General features: G+C 47.8%; 1 protein-coding gene across 4 annotated transcripts in view; it reads right to left on the bottom strand.

Annotated features, from left to right (window-relative positions):
• The window catches only part of EYA2 (EYA transcriptional coactivator and phosphatase 2), a 342,073-nt gene that overhangs the window by 22,642 nt on the left and 293,337 nt on the right, over positions 1-26,094 (bottom strand). For all 4 annotated transcript variants that reach the window (XM_064382489.1, XM_064382490.1, XM_012467361.3 and 1 more), the window contains exons 10-11: positions 23,704-23,793; positions 12-70 (exon numbers count right to left, since the gene is read on the bottom strand). In XM_064382489.1, the coding sequence (XP_064238559.1) occupies positions 12-70; positions 23,704-23,793 (149 nt within the window). The remainder of the gene's footprint in view (positions 1-11; positions 71-23,703; positions 23,794-26,094) is intronic.

Here is a 26,094-nt window from a genome sequence, read left to right as displayed (position 1 = left end):
CAGATTCCCACCTTAAATCTTGGCCATTGTCATCTGATGAGACGTCGTCAACGTGGATCTGGTCACAATCCTATGGAAAATGTGACAAGAAGAGAAAGAGAGAGAACGTGCCTGGTTAATCTGATGTAGCCTGTAAGGGTGGGCTTCATAAGCTGAGAGCTGGGATGAGCACTGCACTGGGAGTCATCAGGCTCTGGTTCTAGCCTGGGTTTGGCCACTCAAGGTTAGAGGTCCTTGGGTTCAATCTCATCCTCTTTTTCTGTTTGGTTTCCTTATAAATGAGCAGTTTGACTGCAAGGAAAGTGACAATACAGTTACTCATCCAAACAGAGGTAGTTTTGCAGTAAAGGGGCTGTTATTACACTAGGAGGATAGGTGCAAACCGGGACTTCCCTAGCTCCCCAGCTTCCCAGGTATGGCCAGATATATGGTCACTCTGGCCTCAAGGAAACACTCTGTTTCCCCTGCTTGGAATGCTCTCCCGCCTTCATCTGCTTACTGAACCCTGTGCTTCTCAAGTATTAGCTCCTGGAGTCGCCCCTGCTGTGCCCCATGATCTGTGATCACCATTTACTGAGCACTTACTATGTGCCAGGCACCATCCCCAGGGCTTGCCATTCAACAAAGTCCAATGCCATGCTGTTTCCCACTCAGTTTCCTTGGGGAAACACCTTTCTCTGTGGGATAAGACCATGGAGTGGAGGCCAGGCTTGGTGGTTCATGCCTGTAATCTCAGCACTTTGGGAGGCTGATGCGGGTGGATTGCTTGAGGTCAGGAGTTTGAGATCAGCCTGGCCAACGTGGTGAAACCCTGTCTCTACTAAAATGTGAAAATTAGCTGGGCATGGTGGCAGGTGCCTGTAATCTCAGCTACTTGGGAGGCTGAGGCATGAGAATCACTTGAACCTGGGAGTCAGGAGGCTGCAGTGAGCTGAGATTGCACCACTGCACTCCAGCCTGCGTGACAAAGGGAGACTCTCTCAAAAACAAAACAAACAAACAAAAAAACCTCTTCTCCTCTCAGATTCTCCAGAAGGAACCCCAGTGACACTGAGTGGGACTTCTGACCTCCAGAACTGTAAGAGGCCACATGTGTGTTTTTTGAAGCCAGTAAGTGGCAGAAATTTGTTACAGCAGTCCTGGGAAACGAATACGCCAACTTTTCAGGTTAAGTGAGTGGAGTTGGGTTTCTGGCACTTTGCAGCCAAGAGTCAGGAGGGATGGAATGTCCCATGCGGAGCCTACATGATGTACACCTGCCGACTCCACCTGCATCATAAGTGCACTCATAATATGCTGATGGGGTGCATTTCATGATGCGGACACAGTGATATGATGATATGTTGATGGCGCAAAAACTGAGCAGGGGTGCCGGCCCCCGCGGTACTGGTTCAGGGTGCAGGCTCTGGAATCTGACTGTCTGGGCCTGGATCCTGGATCCAACCACTTCCCAGTGTGTGACCTTGAGCGAGGGGCATAACCGCCGTGAACTCCAGAGGTCTGACTGACACATGGACGTGATAACTGAACCCACTTCCGGAATGAGGTGAGAAGTGAGATATTAGGGCACCGAGACCGTGTCTGGTGCACAGTGGGTGCTGCATACACCTTCGCTTAACACCACTGTGTTAAGATCTTACACATTTTCCCACATTTTAGTTGCAAGGTGATTTCTGGAGGCAGCTGCCTCCTTATAAAGGCTATTGGAGGAGGAGAAGCATATGGGATTCTGAGCTTGACTACTGAGAAAAAATTGGTCATAACATCTCTGGACCCTTGATGGGAGTAGAGAAGCTGAAAGAAAGGGTATTTTCAACATTTTGAGCAGATCTCTTTTTAGACAATTAGACAAGCAAAAACCTTGCTTTTTTTTTTTTTTTTTTTTTTTTTTGAGAAAGAGTCTCGCTCTGTCGCCCAGGCTGGAGTGCAGTGGCGCAACCTCAGCTCACTGCAGACACCACCTCCTGGGTTTAGGCGATTCTCATGGCTTAGCCTCTTGAGTAGCTGGGACTACAGCTGTGAGCCACCACGCCTAGCTAATTTTTGTATTTTTAGTAGAGATGGGGTTTTACCACGTTGGCCAGGATGGTCTCAAACTCCTGGCCTCAAGAGATCCTCTAGTCTTGGCCTCCCAAAGTGCTAAGATTGCAGGTGTGAGCCACCGCACCTGGCCACAAGGCTTGAGTTTAGCTTTGAGGACATAAGCTTTTCAGGGGGATGATGGGAAGCCCCTGCCCTCATTCATTATTATTTTTTTCTTTTTCTAAAAAATAGAGATAAGGTCTCACTATATTGCCCAGGCTGGTCTTGAATTTCTGGGCTCAAGTGATCCTCCCACTGTGCCTCCCAAATTGCTAGGATTATAGACCTCCTCATTACTTTTTAAAAGATACATAAGGTAGCCTTGTCATTACCATGATGTTTAAGGAGGCAAAGGATGGGTCAGTGGCATCTGGGGCAGCCTGGGTTGCCTTGTTGGGAGCTGGGCTGGAATCTGAGAGAAGGAGTTGGCAAGGGGCTTGCTGGCCCCTCTGCGGCCCCTTGAATGGGCTTTGGATTGGAAGGGGTTTTGCTAGAAGGTGACGTTTCCAGAGTCCTTCACACACATGGGCCCAGGCACAGCAACTCTGTGGCAGGTGACAAAGTGTGACTGCCATTCTCACCTCTGCATAAAACCTTGCACCTCTGTGACCCATGGACAGCACCTGGGATTTGGACAGTGGTGTGCTCTTAAAGGCCTGGAGGCCAACGGTGGCAGGGAAGTTCCCCCAAGTGGCTTCCTAGGGGTCAGCTCTGGGCATATGGGAGAAAGCAGATGGCAAAGAACGCAGTGGATACTAGAGGGTGACAATGATTGAGAAACTTTTTGGGAAGTAGGGGACGGGGAGGACACTGAGTGACCACTCTTGAGCCAGCAGCCATCTGCCTTACACCTAAGCTTTCGCTGCTCATTCCTATTTCCTTTCTTTCCATTTACCCAGGACTCTAATCAATGCTTGATGTTCTCAGGGAGAATTTATCCCCCTCTCCCCAAGAAGGAGTGATCTTTTTTGCAGTAGTCAAGCACGATGATTCTCTGTACATTGAAAGAATCTAGAGCCATGCTAATATGGTAGCAATTAGGTGCATGTGGCTATTTATAGTTATATTTAAATTCAGTGAAGTTAAATGACAGTAAAAATTCAGTTCTTTAGTCCTATTGCAAGTGCTCAAGAGCTCCATGAAGCCAGTGGTTACTACAGTGAACCATGCAGATATTTTATCATTGCAAACATCTCGATTGGACAGCGCTGCTGTAGAGGGGTGAAGGCTGGCAGTTTCTCTACTGTGTTGATAAGTTCGGTCAGGGAAGAGCTTGCGAACTGACCTGGAGACAGAGCTATTTAGCCCATCGCATGCTTACATTGTTTTGAAGCAATGGGCGATATGTAAACTTGGGGGATATCTTGAGGGCTATCTCTTTCTCTCTCTGCCTCCTCTTCCCTTTCTCTTCTTGTTCTTGCTCTCTCTCCGGATTTTTAGCTACCTCCTTCAGCCAGGGCATCCATTTACAGTTTCCCACCGTCTCTCCTGGGCTTGCTTCAGTTTACATTGACTGGATCCTTGGCCCCTGTAGGCATGTGAGGCTGAGACTTCTGACCCACAGCCATCTTATATAAATGGAATGACCCAGGACAAGCGATCCTGACATATTAAGGAAATGGTATTTAAAAGGCAACTGCTGACTTTACAGACCCAGGCGCAGAGGAAACAAAATGAAAAGATATCCCCCAGTTCACTGCTTTGCCTGAAATTGAAAAACCCCCCCTCAGCCCCCCAGGCCTTCCCTCAAGCTCTGGAGCCACTCCTGGGGTTGCCCGGGCTCAGGCCCCTGGGCAGGGTTCCCTGCGCTTTCCTTGATGTCAGAGGAAAGGCATGTGGGGAGGCTCTGTTTTTCTCATTTGTAAGGGGATTGTTGGGGGCGCTAAAGTGTGACAACAGTAGCGATCACATTTCGGTCTTAATAAAATACCATGACGCTCAGCTAGACGCTACCTCATACTCCACCAGCTGACCTGGATCCAGTTACCCCTTGAGCCGGCTCAGAGCAGAGTTGGACCATGCAGAGGCCATAAGGATGGGGGAGCCTCCGGGGAACAGAATCCCACGACCCTCAGTGCTGCCATCCTTCTCCTCGGGATGGGGGTGGGGGACTCTTAAGTTAGAGGGGAGACTTGTCCACACAAACTGTAGGGTGCTTCTGGTCTCTTCTGGGTCAAAGTGTGACTATCTTGGGGGAGGTCTGAATGGGATCTGTTGGTAGAGATGGTAGAAGGGTTCCCACGGCCTTGATACAGGTGAGGTGCAGTGGGGCTGAGGACTGGCCCCTGTGCAATCCCTGTCTCCAGGGATTTTCACTTTCTGACTCAGAGTGACACCTGCAAAGAGCCTTGTGTAAAGATTCCATCATTCTGATGAGAAACTGGAAAACACCTAAAGTTCCCTTGATGAGGTCATAGCTAAGTAAAATGTGGTATATCTATTCAGTGGAATCCTATCCAGCAGTGCAGATGAAGGAGGTGGATTTTTATGCTAGCACATGGAAATCATTCCAAGACATCCTAGAGTGTGAAAAACTCAGGCTAAAAAATCACACATCCAGTCTGAGTGCAGTGGCTCACACCTGTAATCCCAGCACTTTGGGAGGCCAAGGTGGGCAGATCACTTGAGGTCAGCAGTTGGAGACCAGCTTGGCCAACACAGTGAAACCCTGTCTCTATTAAAAATACAAAAAGTTAGCCAGGCGTGGTGGCGTACACCTGTAATCCCAGCTACTTGGGAGGCTGAGGCGGGAGAATCACTTGAACTTGGGAGGCAGAGGTTGCAGTGAGCAGAGATCGTGGCACTGAACTCCAGCCTGGGTGAAAAAGCAAGATTCTGTCTCCAAAAAAAAATCAGCCAAGCATGGTGGTACACACCTGTAATCCCAGCTACTTGGGAGGCTGAGGTGGGAGGATCACCTGAGCCCAGGGAGGTGGAGGCTGGAGTGTGCTGTGATCGTACCACTGCCCTCCAGCCTCGGTGACAGAGTGAGACTGTGTCTCAAAAAAAGAGAATAATGTGTGTATGTATTGCTTTTGAAAAATAATTAATTACAAATATCTCACAGAGATAGAGATGAAAATCTAACACTGGATAGAAACTAGTATTTATTTATTAAAAGCTTTCAGCCGGGTGCGGTGGCTCACGCCTGTAATCCCAGCACTTTGGTAGGCTGAGGTGGGCAGATCACGAGGTCAGGAGTTCAAGACCAGCCTGGCCAACATGTGAAACCCTGCCTCTACTAAAAATACAAAAATTAGCCAGGTATGGTGGCCTGCGCCTATAATCCAAGCTACTTGGGAGGCTGAGGCAGGAGAATTGCTTGAGCCTGGGAGACAGAGGTTGCAGTGAGCTGAGATCGCGCCATTGCACTCCAGCCTGGGCGACAAGAGCAAGACTCGGTCTCAAAAAAAACCAAAACAGAGAAAAAAGGGGACTATGCCCAGACCTTCTATATATGAAGCGGGAAACGAGGAGGAAATGAGGCACAGAGGAGTGTGGGAACATGCCTGTTACAGGTTGAACTGTGTCCCCTAAGAGATGTTGAATGTGACCTTATTTGGAAATAGAGTCTGCAGATGATCACGCTAAGATGAGGACCTTAGAGTGGGCCATCATCCCATGTGTGTATCCTCATAAAGGGGATATTTGGACAGAGAGACAGACATGCACAGAGGAAGAATGCCATGTGATGATGAGGACAGAGACCAGGTGACATGTTCTCTATGAGTCGGAGGATGTCTGGGACTACCAGGAGCTAGGAGGGAGGCAAGGAACAGATTCTCCCTTGCAGCCTCAGAAGGAACCAGCCTTGATCTTGGACTTCTTGTCTCAAGAACTGTGGGACAGTAAGTTCCTCTTGTTTAAGCCACCCAGTCTGTGGTACTTTGTAATGGCAGCCCAAGCAAACTAAGACATGCCCAAGGTGAGGGGAAGAGGAGCCAGCACCCAGATCCATCTGCCTTCAGAGCCTGTGCTCAGGAAGATCTGTCTATCCCAAGACTATAAAAGCACCTACTATGGGCCTGGCACCGCATCAGACAATGATGGGTCAAGAGAGAAGAGGCTCCCTTCTTCTCTGAGAAAACATCCAGGGCTGGAGGCCCCGGGGGCCCTGGGATGGGGAACTGCGGTGGCTTCTGAGGAGGCTTCAGCAGTGGCATGCGGGGCCGGGGTCACGGCCACAGACAGGGCCTGGGCCAAGACCGAGGAGCTGGCAGAGGCAAGACCAAGAACAAGGAGTGGACACCTGTCACTAAGCTGGGCCGCCTGCTCAAAGACATGAAGATCAAGTCCCTGGAGGAGATCTATCTCTTCTTCCAGCTGAGATCATTGACTTTTTCCTGGGGGGCTTCTTTCAAGCATGAGGTTTTGAAGATCATGCCCGTGCAGAGGCAGACCCACGCTGGCCAGCGCACCAGGTTCAAGGCATTTGTAGCCATCAGTGACCACAATGGCCATGTCGGTCTGGGTGTTAAGTACTCCAAGGAGGCGGCCACTGCCAGACGCAGCGCCATCGTCCTGGCCAAGCCCTCCACTGTCCCCATGTGCAGAGGCTACTGGGCGAACAAGATTGGCAAGCCCCCACCATCCCTTGCAAGGTGACAGGCTGCTGCGGCTCTGTGCTGATGGGCCTCATCCGTGTGCCCAGGGGCACTGGCAGTATCTTGCCTCCCCTCCGCCCCACCAAGAAGCTGCTGCTGATGGCTGGTACGCACTGCCACCCTGGGCAACTTCACCAATGCCACCTTTGATGCCATCTCTGAGACCTACAGCTACCTGACCCCTGATCTCTGGAAGGAGACTGTATTCACCAAGCCTCCCTATCGGGAATCCACTGACCACCTGATCAAGACCCACACCAGAGTCTCCGTGCAGAGGACTCAGGCTCCAGCTGTGGCTACAACATAGGGTTTTTATATAAGAAAAATAAAAGGAATTAAGCTAGAAAAAAAAAAAAAGAGAGGGGAGGCTTCAAGGATGAAATCTGGCTCTTGCCCTCAAGGCGCCTATCATGTCACTGGAAAAGATGAGGCAAATAGGCATGAAATACCAAACTGTGGATTCAAGATACGTACACACTGATCACCTATGAGCCCAACGCTGGCCTGGGCACTGCACGTGTCTTGGAGTCATCCCCGTCTCCTCTCTCACATCCTGCCACCCATCCATCAGCAAATCCTGTTGGCTTTCCCTTCGACATATACCCACAATCTGACCATTCTCATCTTCTCCACTGCTCGTGCCCCCCGGCCACCAACCTCTGTGGTCCAAACCACCATCATCGCCCACCTAGATCAGAGGTTAGTAAGCTATAACCCAGGGGCCAAATCTGGCCTGTCACTTGTCTGTGTAAATAAAGTTTTATTGGAACATGTCTATGTTCATGCATTCACAGCCTGTCTGCAGCTGCTTTTGTGCTACTGCAGGAGAACTGAGTGGCTGAGACAGGTCCAGTATGATGTGAAACGCCAAAAATATTTACTATCTGGCCCTTTACAGAAGTTTGCTGACCCCAGCCCAGGCCACTGTAGTCACCTCCTCACTCTTCCTGCTCCCCTGGCTCCATGTGGCCTGCCCACCCTTGGGTTCATCACCTCCGTGACCTCATCTCCTACCCCCTCCTCACTACACCGCCCACACAGTGGCCTCCTGTGATTCCCTCAACACTGGCACACTCCTGCTGCAGAGGCTTTGCATTGGCTGTTCCTTTTGCAGTGAATGCGTTTCCTTTCTCTTTCCAACTGTCAAAAGTTCGCAAAAGGCTTCATTGATATCACCTCCTTTGTAAAAACTCTCCCAGCTTCACCCCAAATCAGGCTGAATGACTTTTTTTTTGAGACAGTCTCATTCTGTCACCCAGTTTTGAGTACAGCAGCGAGATCTTGGCCCACTCCAACCTCCACCTTTGGGGCTCAAGCTATTCTCCTGCCTCAGCCTCCTGAGTAGTTGGGATTACAAGAATGCACCAACACGACTGGCTAATTTTCTTCTACTTTTAGTAGAGATGAGGTTTCACCATGTTGGCCAGGGTAGTCTTGAACTCCTGGCCTCAGGTGATCCTCCCACCTCGGCCTCCCAAAATGCTGGGATTATAGGTGTGAGCCACTGGCCCAGCCCAGGCTGAATGACTTTCGTCTGTTTTTCCACTCTATGGAGCCTCATATACTAACAATGGCCATTTTCTTCTTTCATCCACTAAACTGGGAAACTCTGAAGACAGCACACAGGTTTTACTGATTTTGCAAGAGTGGAGAATAGGGAAGTTAAAAGCACAGATTCTGGAACCTGCGTGCAATTCTGGCTCTGCTGCTCACTAACTGAATGACTTGGGCAAGGTATTGAGCCTCACCCCTCTCTATAATTGAGCTACTGAACAGTACTTACCTCATAGTGTATAGATAGTAAGGATTACATGAGTTAAATACAGTGCTTTGAAAAGTGCCTTGCCCATAGAAAATACCACATACACACTTGGCATCATTGTTGCTCTAATTATCATCTTGAGTTCAACGGGCCCAAAGCCATGTGACTGGCACAGCAGTGGTGCAGTGGAACTGAGCTCAACAATGAGAGGCTCATGGATGATCAGCTCTGCTGATGAGACAATTTATAGAAGCAAAGCAGAAAACTATGTGTCCCGGTCCAGACTTCGTGGACAGGTCAGGATGCTGTACATGGTGCATCTCAGGAAATGGGGGAAGAAGAAAAGAATACGGGTAGAGATGTTTAACTTCACATCTCCCAGACGCTGGAGTTGGCATTCAAATGCCCATCTCTGGGCCCCAATCCCAGCCTGGCCTTTTTTAGGTGTGTGACCTTGGGTAAGTCACTTAACACCTTTGGGTCTTCAGATTTTTTTTTTTTTTAAAGAAATAACCTTTTTATTTTGAAGTATATATTTCTTGCCCCAGCCCTAGAATCAGCCATTTCTCCATGGAGCTCTGGTTTCTTTTTCTTGCAGCATGGTATTAAAACTATTACCTGGCAGTGAGTATCCTCATTGCTATAAGGGAGTCATTGCCTCTGAGCTCAGGTAACACAGTAAGGCTTCAGTTTTCTTTTCTTTTTGAGACGGAGTTTCACTCTTGTCGCCCAGGTTGGAGTGCAGTGGCACGATCTCAGTTCACTGCAACCTCCGTCTCCTGGGTTCAAGAGATTATTTTGCCTCAGCCTCCCAAGTAACTGGGATTACAGGCGCCCGCCACCACACCCAGCTAATTTTTTGTATTTTTAGTAGAGACAGGGTTTCATTATTTTGGCCAGGCTGGTCTCAAACTCCTGAGCTTGAGGTGATCTGCCCGCCTCAGCCTTCCAAAGTGCTGGGATTACAGGCGTGAGCCACCATGCCTGGCTGGTCTTCAGTGTTTTCTTTGTAAATTATGAAATATGGCTAATCCATCCACTTGCAGGTGTGTTACAAGGCAAGGGGCAGGTGCCAAATAAATGATACCAATTAGAGTCTAGACCCCTCTTTTCACCAGTGTGGAAACTAACGCTCAGACAGGATCTGCAGAAAACTTCTGTATAGTCACAGGGCATGGATGAAGGTGCCTGCTGGGATTGCAGGGGCCTTCCAACTTCATCAGCGATGACAGCAATTTGCCCATTTGTCATATGCTCTATAACTCCAGTGTTAGCTTTGGAGTGATGTTAGTTTCATAAAATGTGTGGGAGAGCATCCCGTCTTTTTCGTTGCTCTGTAGTTTGTGCTGGATGAGATTTATCCTTTCCTTGAAGGTTTGTTGAACTCTTGTTTAAAACCAGTAGGACCCGATGCCTTTTTTTTTGGTGTGAAGGCACTAAGAAAGCACTTCCTCTTTAATGATTTAACACATTTTCATGATCTTTGGTTTATTTATTTTCTGTTTCCACTTGGGCTAATTTTGGTAATTTGCGTCTTCTTGAAAAGTGTCAATCTCACTTAGATTTCCACATTCATTTGTAAAACAGTGTACCCGGCATTCTCGTAATGAAAAGAAATGGCCTCCCCTGAATTTTAGTGATGTTCCCCTTTTCATTCCGGATGTTGTTTATTGATCTCTCTTTCTCTCTTTCCCCCTTGATTAAGCTCGCTAAAATCTTATCTATTTTAATGGTCTTTCCAATTATTCTTATTAATTTTCCTGATTTTCTAACAAATGTCATTTAGGACTGTAAATGCCTATCTGGACCACCCTTCTGCATCCCACGGGTGTGATACTTAGTATCCTTTTTTTTTTTTTTTTGAGATGGAGTCTTGCTCTGTTGCCCAGGTTGGAGGGCAGTTGTGTGATCTCGGCTCACTATAACCTCCGCCTCCTGGGTTCAAGCTATTGTCCTGCCTCAGCCTCCTGAGTAGCTAGGACTACAAGTGTGCGCCACCATGCCTGGTAATTTTTGTATATTTAGTACAGATGAGGTTTCACCATCTTGGCCAGGCTGGTCTTGCACTCCTGATCTCAAGCAATCTGCCTGCCTCAGCCTCCCAAAGTGCTGGGATTACAGGCGTGAACCACCGCCCCCAGCCGATACTTAGTATTCCTGTTGTTGCACATTGCTAATCGGTAAACTCAGTGACTGATACTTGTCAAAACCTGTTCTGATTAAGCTGGTGACGAGTAGGGTTTCTCAAACTCTCCTGCTGTGATTTGATCACATTACTTTTTGTCCTTGGCTGACTGGAGACTTGAATGCAGAAATTGTTGACGAATTTGTGTTAGAAAAATGACTCTCATCAGGGCCCCGATGGACTCCCTGGCTGCTCCTTCTCCTCTGAGGCAGGTATATCTTTTAAGTGTGATTGCTTAATGCTGCCTCCAGACTAGCCTGAGAGGAGTCTACTCCCTGGGAGGGAAACCCTGGCCACATCTCTAATGCTGTCTGAGGGTTTAACTTATCTTGAGAGCACTAAAGAGGCTGTGGCCTGAATTGTATTAATGACCAGTTGGGCAGGATGCTTTGGAGAGCAGTTCAGTGCTAACGAAGTGACATATTATTTTCCTGATAGCTCTTAAACACCATAAATCACACATTTAGCAACCAGGCCCACGTGTCAGGCAGGCAGCCGTGGCTGCCCTGATTTCAGCAACTTCGGAGTCTCTCCGGCATGGTCTTTCCTAAAGCCCTGGTGCAGCTTGAAACACTCCCCTTCCAGCCTGCCTGACTGCCTGATCATTCCTGCATTGGGCCAGGGATACCTTTTGCCAAAGATCTTTAGGGTCATCTTGTTTCTCCTGAAAGACTGTTTCCTTATTTTATTTTTTGAGATGGAGTTTTGCTCTGTTGCCCAGGCTGGAGTGCAGTGGTGCTATCTTGGCTCACTGCAACCTCCATCTCCCAGGCCCAGGCAATTCTCCTGCCTTAGTCTTCCGAGTAGCTGGGACTGCACGTGTGCACCATCATGGCTGGCTAATATTTTTGTATTATTATTATTATTATTATTATTTTTTTTTTTTGAGACGGAGTTTCGCTCTTGATACCCAGGCTGGAGTGCAATGGTGCGATCTCGGCTCACCGCAACCTCCGCCTCCTGGGTTCAGGCAATTCTCCTGCCTCAGCCTCCTGAGTAGCTGGGATTACAGGCACGCGCCACCGTGCCCAGCTAATTTTTTGTATTAGTAGAGACGGGGTTTCACCATGTTGACCAGGATGGTCTCGATCTCTTGACCTCGTGATCCACCCACCTCGGCCTCCCAAAGTGCTGGGATCACAGGCTTGAGCCACCGCGCCCGGCCATTATTATTATTATTTTTTAGTAAAGACGGGGTTTCGCCACGTTGGCCGGGCTGGTCTCAAACTCCTGACCTCAAGTGATCGACCAGCCTTGACCTCCAAAAGTACTGGGATTATAGTTGTGAGCTACCGTGCCCGGCCCCCTGAAAGACTCTTCTTTCATCCATTCAGTTGATCCATGTTCCTTTTTCACTTTTCAGTTCATCTCGAAACTCCATTCTCCATGAAAGATAAACATCCCAGCTGAGAAGTCAGCTTGGCCTGGGATCCAGTCTCCACATTCTTCTTAGTAGCTGTGTGACCCTGGGAAAGGGACCTCTCAGTTTCCTCATCTGTAAAATGGAGATTTAAAAATCCATCTCCTTTGCAGCACTGCTGTGAGGATGCAGTGAGATGATTCATGTGCAATGCCGGGTACAAAATAGGAGCTTGATATGTGTCAGCTGCTGGGCAAGTGAACCTCCCGGTGCCTCAGTTTCCCCATCTTTAACACAGGGATACATAACAGTACCTGCCTTCTGTGGTTGTTGTCAGGGTTAAAGAACGGGTACAGACAAGCCCTTCAGTCACTGTCAGACCCACAGTCCTCATGCAGGACACACCAGCTCCCATTGGGATTGTGTTTGTCACCCCACAGGGACCCTCACTCAGCTCCAACCGGCCATCACCTCTTGTCCATGCAGGCCATATCCTTTCTAGAAGTGCATTCAGATCCCTTGCATGTTGCTTTGACCACTGCCAAGCGATTCAACCCCTCAGTGGGGAGTGAAGGAGGCTGCTGTGTTCATGTGTTTGGCTGTTGCTGTTTGTATGAGTTTTACTATGCATAAGGTGCTCTGCAAACTCACAGCGGAGGAATCTAAGGGTTCCATTTTTCATCTTACAAAGACATGAAAAATCTTGGTTAGCTGCAGTGGCTCACACCTATAATTCCAGCATTTTGGGAGGCTGAAGTGGGTATATCACTTGAGGTCATCAGTTTGAGACCAGCCTGGCCAACACGGTGAAACCCTGACTCTACTCAAAATACAATTAGCCGGGCATGGTGGCACATGCCTGTGGTCCCAGCTACTTGGGAGGCTGAGGCACGAGGATTGCTTGAACCTGGGAAGCGGAGGTTGCAGTGAGCTCAGATCACGCCACTGCACTCCAACCTGGGAGACAGAGCAAGACTCCATCTCAAAAAACAAAACAAAACCAAAGACAGAAAAACCCAAAGAGATAAAAAATATTCGTCTTCTACATGAACACTGGGACTTTCTCCTCCTCCTGGTGTCAGGTCTTGCCTTTCCTCTGCCACACTTCTCAGTGACTCCAGCCCTCCCTTGCACTTTCTTTTCCTTTGAGTCCACTGTCTGCGGCCCTGCAGAGCTCCTAGATTCTTATTGGGAATCCTCCTTCTCAAACTAGATGGACGTTGCTGTCCCTGGCAGAGGCAGCACAGCACCATGGGTAAAGGCAGGGACTCTGAGGCCAGGCCACCTGGGTCTGAATATTGCCACTGCCAACTGTGTGACGTGGGCTGTTCACTTTGCCCCTCTCTGCCCTGTTTCCCCATTTGTAAAATGGGTGTTGTGAACTGAATGTCTGCGTCCCCTCGTAACATACATATGTTGAAAATCTAACCCCCCTATGTGGCTGTATTTAGAGGTGGGGCCTCTAAGGAAATAATTAAGGTTAAGTGAGGTCACCAATGGGATTGGTGTCCTTGTGAGAGGAGACACCAGACAGCTGTTTCTCTCTCTGGCTCTCTCTCCACTGAGGAAAGGCCGGGTGAAGACACAGCAAAAAGGCAGCCATCTGCAAGCCAAGAAGAGGCCCCTCACCAGAAACCAACTTTGCCAGCACGTGGATCGTGGAATTCCAGCTTGCAGAACTGTGAGAAAGACAATTTCTGTCATGCAAGCCACCCACTCTGGTATTTTGTTATGGCAGACCGAGCAGACTAGTACAATGGGGATAGTGATAGGACTAAATGAATTAAAACATATAAGCCAACTAGAACAGCGCCTGGTATGTAGTGAGCGCTCAGTCAGCGTCAGTTATTACTGAGCTTTGCTTCAGAGGAAGAAGTAGAAAGTCAGCCAAGTTAAATATCTTCTTCTTTTTTTTTTTAAAATTTTTTTTTTTTTAAAGACGGGGTTTCACCATGTTGGTCAGGCCGGTCTTGAACTCCCAACCTCAGGTGATCTGCCCGCCTTGGCCTCCAAAGTGCTTGGATTACAGGCGTGAGCTACCACGCCCGGCTGTTAAATACCTTCTTCAAGGTCTTAGTGCTCACAAGATTCAGGGTCATAATTGGCATTCAGGTCCTCTGACCTCAAATAGCATCCCACTCCTTCCACAGTGCAAGGCCTCTCAGTGGATAGCACTCACTTGGGTAGAGAACTGCTCCTTCATGTCACACCTTCGTGGATTTAGCCACAGAGGAGCCCCTCCTTCGAATCTCTCTCTTTTTTCTGAGATAGACTCTTGCTCTGCTGTCCAGGCTGGAGAGCAATGGCATGATCACAGTTCACTGCAGCTTCAACCTCGCAAGCTTAATCCATCCTCTACCTCAGCTCCCGAGTAGCTGGCACTGTGGGCACTCATCACCATGCCTGGCTTTTTTTTTTTTTTCGGTATTTTTTGAAGATTTGGGGTTTTGCCATATCACTCAAGCTGGTCTCAAACTCCTGGGCTCAAGTGATCCTCCCGCCTCAGCCTCCCAAAGTGCTGGGATTACTGGCGTAAGCCACTGCGCTTGGCCTCCTCATTCATCTTTCCAGTGATGGGCCTTCACAAACCTATGCTTCATCCTAAGCATCATTACCTATGACATCACTGGTTTGATGTACTGGTCATTTTCCCCTAAAACACTTGTGAGAAATACCATACATTTAACAAAGTGGTTTTTTGTTGTTTTGTTTTGTATTTTAATGAAGAGCAAACCACATGAAACGTGGATCGTGATGTACACGAGGCATCCATGAACCCTGATCATCTGACTGACACCTCTCGGGGGCTCAGTGTGGTGGCCATTTGCGGGGGGACAATTCCACTTCGAACAAGACCATCCAACACGTTGGGTTGAGTGGTACTGCCGGCCCTGCCTCTAGAAGCAAACAGTTCTTCCTCTTCATGTGACAGCCAACTACCCCAACCCCCAGTTTTTTTTTTTTTTTTGAGACAGAGTCTCAACACTTGTCACCCAGGCCAGAGTGAAGTGGTATGATCTTAGCTCACTGCAACCTCTGCCTCCTACTTACCCCCAGTTTCTTTTTTCTTTTCTTTTCTTTTTGTTTTTGAGACAGAGTCTCACTCTATCACCCAGGCTGGAGTGCAGTGGTGTGTCGGCTCACTGCAACGTCTGCCTCCCAGATTCAAGCGATTCTTGTGCCTCAGCCTCCTGAATAGCTGGGATTACAGGCACCCGCCACCACGCCTGGCTAATTTTTGTATTTTTAGTAGAGACGAGGTTTCACCATGTTGTCCAGGCTGGTCTCGAATTCCTGACCTCAAGTGATATGACGGCCTTGGCCTCCCAAAGTGCTGGGATTACAGGCGTGAGCCACTGCACCTGGCCTCACCCTCAGTTTCTAATATGCCCCCCTTTCCCTCTGGGGAATGAATGGGCCTACCCTCAGTTGGGAATGCTGCTCTAGTTAAACACACTGACACTGACGCGTATGCAAACATTCAGAATGCCCACTCAGAAAAAAAAAATGATACGCTCCCCGATCCTCCCAACACACAATGACACTGTTAAGGAGCAGGGCTGCTGATTCACAATACAGGTGGTGGGAGGTATGTGCGCAGTGTGGAGTGGTGATCCAGGGCAAACGTGCCAGACAGAGGATCTAGCAAATGGGGAGAACAGGTCAGGGTCCAGGCACCCAGCTGAGGTTGCAGAACCAGAGACCAGGATTTGAGAAGAAAATACAGTAAACAGAAATGGAGGTCTGTAAAACAGGAGGTGAGAATTAAGTGCTGTAACAGATTGCTATTTTTTGGTCCAGTAACTGTTCTCTCTGCTTCCATAGTGATGGAATTTTTAGTGAGGCATGACTGGCCAGAATGAAGACTACAATTCCCAGCCTCCCTTGCTGGCCAATGGGATGTAAGTGCAAGTATTGTGTGGCACTTCTGGGATATTTTTTGAGAGCCTCCAGGTGCTATCTGGAAGAGAAAAGGCAGTTCTCTTTGCCCCTTCCTCTATTCTGATACCTGGAACTGAGATGTCACTATCTTGGATCCTGAGGACAAGACAGACACTTGAGGGTTGGTGAAGCCGCAAGCTGGCAGGAACCTGGGTATCTGAGCTCTTTGTCAAGAAGAGATCCCTGTATTGTTGACCTCTAGAGTTCTGCACACAAGAGAAATACACACTGTTTCGTGTGGACCACTGTTAACCTACTTAATTTCTAATAAAGTCAAAGGCACATAAACAAAGTCAGTTTCCTGAAAGTTAGAAATTCCAGAAGGCAGTTGTTACCATAGATAGGGTCAGAGGGCAAGATCATCAACAGTCAAGAATCAGTGATTTACTGAGCACCTGCAATGTGCCAGTGATATAGCAGCGAACACGGTGGACACGTTCTCTGCCCTCCTGGAACACACAGCTGGCAGGGAACACAGAATTCACATCGATTATTTCAAATAATTAATGAAATGGTTACAAAGAGTGCAAAATGTATGGCATAAGTATGAGGGGTCCTGGGAGCATATGATGGCAGAATCTAACCTTTTGTAGGGGATCAAGTAAGACTTCCCTGAGGATGTGGCACTGGTCCAGAGATTTAAAAGGTGCATGGGAACTGGCGAGGCCTTGGACCTTGAGAACAAGAGGAAGGGAGAATGGTGGGGAACTGTGTTCTAGACAGAGGGCATGGTGTGGGCAGAATCTTAAGGTAGTGGGGAGCATGGATGTTCAAGGAATTAAAAAAACGCCCATTGGATCTGGAGGGAGTAAATGATGAAAAGAATAGAAGGAAAAGATTCTGGAGAAGCAGGTGGGGCCAGTCCATAAAAGTTCACTGAAAAGCTTCTTCTTCTTTTTTTTTTTTTTTGAGATGGAGTGTTGCTCTGTTGCCCAGGCTGGAGTGCAGGGGCGTGACCTCAGCTCACCACAACCTCTGCCTCTTGATTTCAAGTGATTCTCCTGCCTCAGCCTCCTGAGTAGCTGGGATTACAGGCGCCTGCCACCATGTCCAGCTAATTTTTGTATTTTTAATAGAGACAGGGTTTTGCCATGTTGGCCAGGCTGGTCTCGAACTCCTGACCTCAAGTGATCCACCCACCTTGGCCCTCCAAAGTGCTGGGATTACAGGCTGAGCCACTGCACCCAGCCTACTGAACTTTAAGAGAGGGTGATATGTTCAGCTTTCCTTTTCACCCCTCTGGCTACTGTGAAGAGAACTGAAGAGAGGTGTCAAGTTGAGACTGCCAGCTGACCCTCAATACCCACTTCATTTCCCTCCTTTATCTATAGTATCAGTTTTTATGGGCACGTGACTGCCCATAATAAAGACTACATTTCCCAGGCCCCTTTGCAGGAAGGTGTGGCCAAGTGACTATGTTCTGGCCAATGGGGTGTGAGCAGAAGAGATAAGTGCAACCGCTGGGTGGTGCCCTTCTCTGCCTCTGCCCCCTTCTTTCCCGTGCTGCCTGGAATGTGCCTGGAATGTACCTGTGGAAGCTGCTGTGTGCAGTGGCTCATGCCTGTAATCCCAGCACTTTGGGAGCCCAAGGCAGGAAGATTCCTTGAGACTACAAGTTTGAGACCAGCCTGGATGCCATAGGAGACTCCATCTCTACAGAAAATAAACATATTAGTGGAGCGTGGTGGTGCCTGCCTATAGTCCCAGCTATTCAGGAGGCTGAGGTGGGAGGATGGCTTGAGCCTGGGAAGTCAAGGCTGCAGTGAGCCATGATCATGCCACTGCACTCCGGCTTGGGTGACATAGCAAGACCCTGTCTCTGGGAGTGGGAGTAAAGGAAGCCGCTGTGCTTGGGCTTCTGGCATGAAAGAGCTGCCTTCTGGCCCTAGATTGTTCACATTTCAGATTTCCTCATGAGAGAAACAGACTTGTGTTTTACCTAAGTCTCTTTATTTTGATAAGCTTGTATCCTAATTCACAGATAGCATGGTGACTGTGAGAAGGCTGTGACGGCATCCAGGAGAAAGATGATGGTGACTTGGACCATAGAGGTAATAGAAAACGGAGTGGAGAGAAGTGGACAGGGGCCAGGACCAGAGAATGCAGCAGAAACTCAGGCAAGGGTGTATGATGCCAGGCGCCTCCAACGTCAGCCCAGCCGCTGCTGTGTGACCACTGACTCCCTGTTCAGACACATTAATTCCACCCTCTAGGCTTCCTCCCCCAGCCACCTCCCTCCTGGGGCCAAACTGTTTACCTCCCTCTCACTACCTGGCCCTCACCATGCCAGCCCCTGGACATCTTCTTCAGGGACAGCACCTCACCAAGGCATACCTCCTGGCTTCCAGAGGACACGCTGACATTGGCAGCTTGCCCGTTAAAGCAAGGGAGGGAGAGGAAGGCCCCCTCCTCATTCTTGCTGCCTCTTGCCTGTAAATCTTGTGTGTATTTATTTATTTATGCATTTATTTATTTTGAGATGGACTCTCTCTCTGTTGCTCAGTCTGGAGTGCAGTGGTGTGATCTTGGCTCACTGCAACCTCTGACTCCTGGGTTCAAGCAATTCTGTTGCTTCAGCCTCCCAAGTAACTGGGATTACAGGTGCATGCTACCATACCCAGCTAATTTTTTAAATATTTTTAGTAGAGACAGGGTTTTGTCATGTTGGCAAGACTAGTCTCGAACTCCTGACCTCAAATGATCCACCGCCTCAGCCTCCCAAAGTACCGGGATTACAAGCATGAGCCATCGTGTGTGGCCCAAACTTGTGCTCTTTTAAATATACCAAGAAGAACGTAAAGCCTGGCAGGCAGGAAGTACCCAGGACAGTTCTTGTCAACATGCCTGCCATTTTAATCAAGAGAATGGGGGATGTTACAGTCTTCAGGGCCACCAAACTCCATGGATGTGGATGGCAAATTGCCACAGAGTTTCAGTGGTGTGATGAGCTGATAACGAAAATCTGCAGTCGGAGAGCCAGCCTACCTTCTCTGGCTACTTTAGAACCCTTTTCTTCTGGCTTTATATCTATTTTTGATGCCTTTGCTTATAGTTACCTTTGCTTGTTAACTTCTTTTTCATGCCTGAATGAAATGCCCCTTTGCTGAAATTTGGAACCATCTTTAATAACACTGCCTATAAAGTTTCAGCGATTCAACATGAATCTAGGTTTTAAATGTATTTTAAATTAAAGTTGTGACATCTCAAAACATAAATAATGCTTTTTATCATTATTTTTTTTTGGAGATGGAGTCTCCCTCTGTCTCTCAGGCTGGAGTGCAGTGGCGCAATCTCTGCTCACTACAGCTTCCGCCTCCTGGGTTCCAGTGATTCTCCTGCCTCAGCCTCCTGGGTAGCTGGGATTACTGGCGCCTGCTACCACGCCTGACTAATTTTTATATTTTTAGTAGAGATGGGGTTTCATTATGTTGGCCAGGCTGGTCTTGAACTTCTGACCTCAAGTGATCCACCTGCCTCAGCCTCCCAAACAGGTGTGACCCACTGCGCCAGGCCAATCCCAGACTATTCTTTAAAACCCACAGATTCTTTCACCTGGGAGTCTGGGAGTCGCTGATTTAACGTGGACACCTGCTTCAATCCTTGTCCCCTGTAGTCTGTTCTCCACCAGGTAGCCAGAGGGAGCTTCTGAACCAAAGTCACATCATGTTGTTCCAAACCCTCCAATGATTTTTGTCACCCTCAGCTGTTATCCAAAGCCTTACGATGGCCCAAAGGTCCCACCCCTATTGCCCACCACAATTCTTCCTGTTCCTTCTGCTTCTATCTCCCCGTCTCCTCCCAGTTTCTGGAGCCCAACAGCTCTGACCATGCCTCGGCCTTTGCACAGCGCTTCTCTCTATCTGGAACACTTCCCCCAGATATCAGCATGGCCTCCTCCTCCACCTCTTTCAGGTCTTTGCTCAAAAGTCAGAGGAGCCAGGGCACGGTAGCTCACACATGTAATCCCAGCACTTTGGGAGATTGAGGAGGGTGGATCACTTGAGGTCAGGAGTTCGAGACCACCCTGACCAACAAGGTGAAGCCCTGTCTCTACTAAAAATACAAAAATTGTCTGGACATGGTGGTGTGCACCTGTAATCCCAGCTATTTGGGAGGCTGAGGCAGGAGATCGCTTGAACCCAGGAGGCAGAAGTTGCAGTGAGACAAGATTGCACCGCTGCACCTCCAGCCTGTGCAACAGAGCAAGACTCTGTCTCAAAGAAAGAAAAAAAAATCAGAGGAGCCTTTCCTGGATATAACAAGTAAAAAGCAAAAAAACAAAAGTCCCCATGACAGCCTCCTCCCTGACTCTGTGTCTCTTCAGAGCACTTTTCTCTGACATTCATTTTGCATTCCATTGTTCATGGTCAGCCTCCTGAACTGGAAGGTCCATGCCTTGTGGGGATGGATCTTGCTGTGCTTGGTTTGCTGCTGAACTCACAGCACTTCCCACTGGGGCCTGGCAAACGGCAAGCTCTTCATGAAGAGCCACTGGATGTGGGAAGGAAGTCCCTTACAGGTGGCACTACAGGCTTGGAGAACAAAGGCTTCTGGCTTTGACAGGCCTTGATCACGCCTCTCCCTGGCCCACACAGCTTCCCTGGGCAGCTGCAGAAGGCTGTGCTTTAGATTTTGACAGGGGCTGCCTTGCACCAACAAACAATATGTTTCCACTTGTGTGAATTTTGACTTCATCATCGTATAACATGGTTTCAATTCTGCTGAGGTGCCCTGGGGGCTTCTGGCACTGGGGACATTTTTGAAATAAATTTAGAAAATAAAAACAAACCAGGTTCCCTAAGCAGCTCCAGCTGGTAATTAAGATCCTCCTTCTAGAGGTGCAACGTCGACTTGGGGGCCCGAGTGAAACAGCAGAGGGGGGCAAGACTCTGAAGACATCAGCGTGAAACACACAAATCCCGCAGAATACCTGGCTCTGAGCTGCAGGTTCAACCAAGATCCACAAAGTACCTATTCCATGCCTGGTGTTGTTACTGCAGGGGAGGTTCAAACTCATGTTTCTGCTGGCTGATCTGGCACCTTCACCAGGGTGTCACAGACATCTCAAACCCCATGTGCCCCAGACAGAGGGATGGAATCCTCCACTGCATACCCAACACCTTCTCTGTGGTGCCTATCTCAGTGAAAGACAACGCATCCCGGTCAGATCAAACCCAGGAGCCCTTGCCACCTCTCTCCCCCAACCTCCACATCCAGTCTCTCAGCAATTCCTCTTGGCTTCAGCTCATCCTGAAGTCCACATCTTCCTACCACCTGGATCCAGTCCATTTTCTTCTCTTGCTTGGACTATTGCAGTAGTCTCTTGGCTGGTCTCCCTGCCTCCACATTTCTTTTTTCTTTTTTTTTTTAAGATGGAGTCTCACTCTGTCACCCAGCCTGGAGTGCAGTGTTGTGATCTCGGCTCACTGCAACCTCTGCCTCCTGGGTTCAAGTGATTCTCCTGCCTTAGCCTCCTGAGTAGCTGGGATTACAGGTGGCTGCCACCACACCTGGCTAATATTTTTGTATTTTTAGTAGAGACGGAGTTTCACCGTGTTGCCCAGGCTGGTCTCGAACTCCTGACCTCAAGTGATCCGCCTGCCTTGACCTCCCAAAGTGTTGAGATTACAGGCGTGAGCCACTGCGCCCAGCCCACATTTCCCCTCTGACTGCCCATTCTCCACGCAGCAGCCAGAGAGGTCTTTTTAACACACAATTCAGACCATGTGGATTTCCTGCTTAATGCCAGCTTGCCCCAGAGATGTCCAAGGCACTTAGAATGAACTTTGATCGCTGTGATATCTCCTGCCCCAGTCTCATCTACCCTGGCCGCCCCCATACTTTTCCTCCTGTGCTACGGCCACCATGTCTTCTCTCTGATCCCAGGGGCTTCATGCTTGTTCTCACTCAGGACCTTTGCACTTGCTGTCCTGCCCTGACCCCTGCCCCCGATCTCCATCTGGCCGGCTGCTTGTCATCATTCGGTTCAAGTGTTACCTCCTCAGGAGGCCTTCCACGGACCAGCCCCCTCAAGAATGCTGCCCCCCGCATCCTCCTCACATCTGATTGTTTTATTTTCTTCACATCCTTTTTATTATCACAAATGATCTTGTTTCTGGATTTGTTTGGTTGTTTATTGCCTGAGCTCTAGGGATTCAGGGTGAATCAGATGGAGTCGTTCCGGTTCTCACAGAAGTGGGGGCAATAAGCAAGAATGAAATCGACCCTGAACTTTTCAACTACAAGGGTGATTTCCGCTTTTTGTAAAAGCGAGTTTGGTTTTGAACTTTGCAATCGGCTGAGTCTTTACTGCATTAGGCTCCGTAAATACTTGCTGAATTCAATGGCCACAGTTTTGGTTGCCTTTCTCTCTGTGTCCTTCAAGCCACAGACGTGATCGTGAAGTGAGCGTGCACTTTGCTTTTGAATAAAGAGACAGTCCCAAGCCTTGAAGCCAATGGTATTTATTCTCCATTGCTCCAAAGCTCTGTTTCTTCTTCGAGTTTCTACCTAGTTCTGCTCTTTGAACAGATGTTGGGCAGAGAATATCAGTTCCATTTTACAGATGTCAAGACTGAGGCCAAGAGGCTTACATAGATTGGACAAAACACTAGATTGATTATTTCAGCAAGGATTCCTCTCTCTCTGGAACACTAGCCTGCAGACTAGAAAGAAAAATCTGTATGCTTTCCCAATGATCAATATTAGTAGTGCCTTGGGCTAGCCAGGATAGATTTGAAATCCATAACTTTTATATTTCTACTTCACAGATTAGTCCCCAGGGATAGTCCAGGAAAAAATATTCCTCCTAAAAGAAACAGAATTGCTCTTTTGTATACAGCTTTATTTTAGGTTGCCTTTATTTTTCAATCTGTTGAACCAATAAGGCGAATATAATTTACAAAGCCAGAAGATTCCCATACTGATCCTTTTATCGGCCAAAACCCCGTCTTCACGTCAGAGAAAGTTGCTTGCTCTTTCATTAGAGGGAAGTAACTCACTGTATTTCCCTCTTTACTTTGGCTACCAGGAAGTGATACACTCTGAACTTGATCGCAATAGTTAGCCCGAGCCTGGAATGTTTTGGTAAAACTTCTTACTCTTATTCATGACACAGCTTTGTATCTCTTTGCCTCTGCTTTACTAGTTCTACTTTAAACATGTTTCCCATTCAGAATCCTTTCTGACATAGGCTGGGTATAAACAAATGAATTCAATTTATTTTTGAAGCTGCTCTCCCGATTTTTTTTTCTGCCTCCCTTGTATCTTGCTTAGGGGCTCAGGAGCAGATCCTTTAAATAAGCATATTCCCTCTGCTCACTCTCACTCTTTCTCTTTGTAAAACATGCTTTCAGGGGAATGTAAATTGTTTTTAAAAGCTTCCATCCTGGCCCACTGCTAATTATTGCTGACCCGGGAGGATCTGTACTAATTTGCCTTAATAAACTTATTAAATAGCAAATTTCAGGAGGAGGAAACTACATAGCCCTTATTGGATTAGTAAAATTGCCAGTGGACATCGCCAGTGGAACAGAAAAGAGCCCGTTAACTGCATAGGAAAGCTAGGGAGATAACTCAGCTAAGTATGTTTCCAATAAACCATCGACAGCCACGGTTTTGGGCCTTTTTGGGGGTTGCTAGCAAAAGTTTCAAACTTCTAAAAGAAAAAGAAAAAAAAAAAGAAAGAAAAGGCAGCATCCTTCTTCCCATAAACTAGATGCAGGTGATTAAACATGGCAAATATTAAATGAAACCAGCAACCACAAACCTCCAGGTCATTGAAGAACAGATGTGTATCCGCAAGGTTGAAGATCATCTCTTCCATCATCAGGCCAATGCGCACGGATGTCGTGGTGTCCTGTGAGGCAGAGAAGAGGAAAATCACATGAAAGGGAGCCTGAGTAATTTTAGCCACCCTTTTGGTCCCGTCCCACTGCTGAAAAGCAGTTTTGGATTTTCCTGCTCGGCTCCTGCATGGCCTAAAATGTGTCTCTGTGTGAGGCCAGTGTGACAATCACGTCCGTCACATGGCTTCCAAGACCTTACTTCTTGTTTTTTTTTTTTTCTTCTTTTCCCTGAGACGGAGTTTAGCTCTTATTGTCCAGGCTGGAGTGCAATGGTGCAATCTTGGCTCACCACAACCTCCGCCTCCTGGGTTCAAGCGATTCTCCTGTTTCAGCCTCCTGAGTAGCTGGGATTACAGGCACGTGCCACCATGCCCGGCTAATTTTTTTGTATTTTTAGTAAAGACAGGGTTTCACCATGTTGGCCAGGCTGGTCTCGAACTCCTGACCTCAGGCGATCCACCCGCCTCGGCCTCCCAAAGTGCTGGGATTACAGGCACGAACCATTGCTCCCAGCCTCACTTCTAGTTTTTCACAATTTCTACTTTTTACCCTCTCTAGTATTTAAATCTCCTTGAAAATGACCCTGGGATTGCAACAGTGTTCAGTGTTGCAGGGACACGTATCACAGACACAGCTGTAATAAAAAAGGTCCTCTTGGCAAATGCCTGTTTTCAGGGGTTCCCTCCAACACATTTTTGTTTTCAAGGAGGTCTGGAAGATTTCAGTATAAACTACTGGGAGAGTTGGGAGGTCGAATCTCTCTTTTCAACGTTCTCTCTATGCACGCTGCCTTACTCCTTTTGATACTTAAAAAATCCCTGTTATCCAACAATAGAGGATTAATGATAAAAACACACAAACACAAATGCACTGTGGTACATTCAGAGAAGAGAAAACTAGGCAGCCGTTATACAAATGAAGTCATGCTGGAGCTACTGATATGAAACTGTCATCAAGAGATACAGTGCTAAGTAACAAAAGCAAGCTGCAACACAGTGTAACGTATGAATTTGCACAGCTGTGCAATGAAAGTGCCTCCCTTCTGTATACACAGTGTGGTAGGCTGCACTGCTGTTCACCCATATTTGGGATCCCTCCCTGAGGTGCTTCTCCCTGCAAAAGGATGAAATGTAGCAGGGGTTGGCAAACTGCAGTGCCCAGGCCAAACCTGGCCTGCTGCTTGTTTTTGTATGACTGATGAGTTAAGAATAGTTTTTACATTTTTTTAAAGAATCAGTGTATTGTCTACAGTTCCTCTTGTACTAGAAAGTCAGAGGTGAGTAGACTGTGTGTCCCACAAAACCTAAAATATTTACCATCCAGCCCCTGACACATACCTTCCCTGTTCAACTCAGGTTATGATTGAGTAATACTGGGAGGGCATGGAGAGAAACTTTGCATATGTGTGATGGGGTCAAGGGTGAGAAAAGAGAGCTCAATTCTTATATTTTGGGAGCAAGAGATCATACCTAAAACTGAGAAAACATACTTCTTGTACGTGCTACAAGAAGTAGCAAATACATGTTACTTAGAAACTGGACCATGCACCTTGTATTGGCCAGTGATATGTGGGCAAAAGTTATGTTTCACTTTCGGTCAGAAGTTTTTTTTTTGTTTTTTGTTTTTTGTGTTTTTTTTTTTGAGATGGAGTTTCACTCTTTTGTTGCCCAGGTTTGAGTGCAGTGGTATGATCTCAGCTCACCACAACCTCTGCCTCCCGGGTTCAAGCGATTCTTCTGCCTCAGCCTCCCAAGTAGCTGAGTAGCTGGGACTACAGGCATGTGCCACCACACTCCACTAATTTTGTATTTTTAGTAGAGATGGGGTTTCTTCATGTTGGTCAGGCTGGTCTCCAACTCCTGACCTCAGGTGATCTGTCTGTCTTGGCCTCCCAAAGTGCTGAGATTACAGGTGTGAGCCACGGCACCCAGCCTGATCAGAAGTTTTTAAGAGCCAGTGCACGCCTCCCCATGCACTCTCTTTTCTCACTTCACAAGGCTGTAAATATTCTGGATACTTACTCTGTTAGCCTGAAAGGCAGCTATATTTACCACTATACCACCAATGCCCACACATATTCTGTTAGCCTGGGTTCCAGAATAAAGATGATATGGATCAGAGATATAGCTGACCACAATGGACATATATCATAAATGAGAAGTAGATGAGATTTTGGGGATGTTTGTTACTGCAGCATACCCTCACCTATCCTAACTGATACACATGAGAAATATGTAACACAATGGTTTCCACCCCTGGCTGCATATCGTAATGCTCTGAGAAGCCTTTAAAAATTCTGATGCCCAGGCTGT

The sequence above is a fragment of the Aotus nancymaae genome, unplaced genomic scaffold (assembly GCF_030222135.1).
Source record: "Aotus nancymaae isolate 86718 unplaced genomic scaffold, 86718_ANA_hifiasm-v0.15.2.pri h1tg000029l, whole genome shotgun sequence".
Classification (NCBI taxonomy): Eukaryota; Metazoa; Chordata; class Mammalia; order Primates; family Aotidae; genus Aotus; species Aotus nancymaae.
The sequence above is the reverse complement of the archived record's forward strand: the minus strand, read 5'-3'. Positions and strand labels throughout refer to the sequence as shown.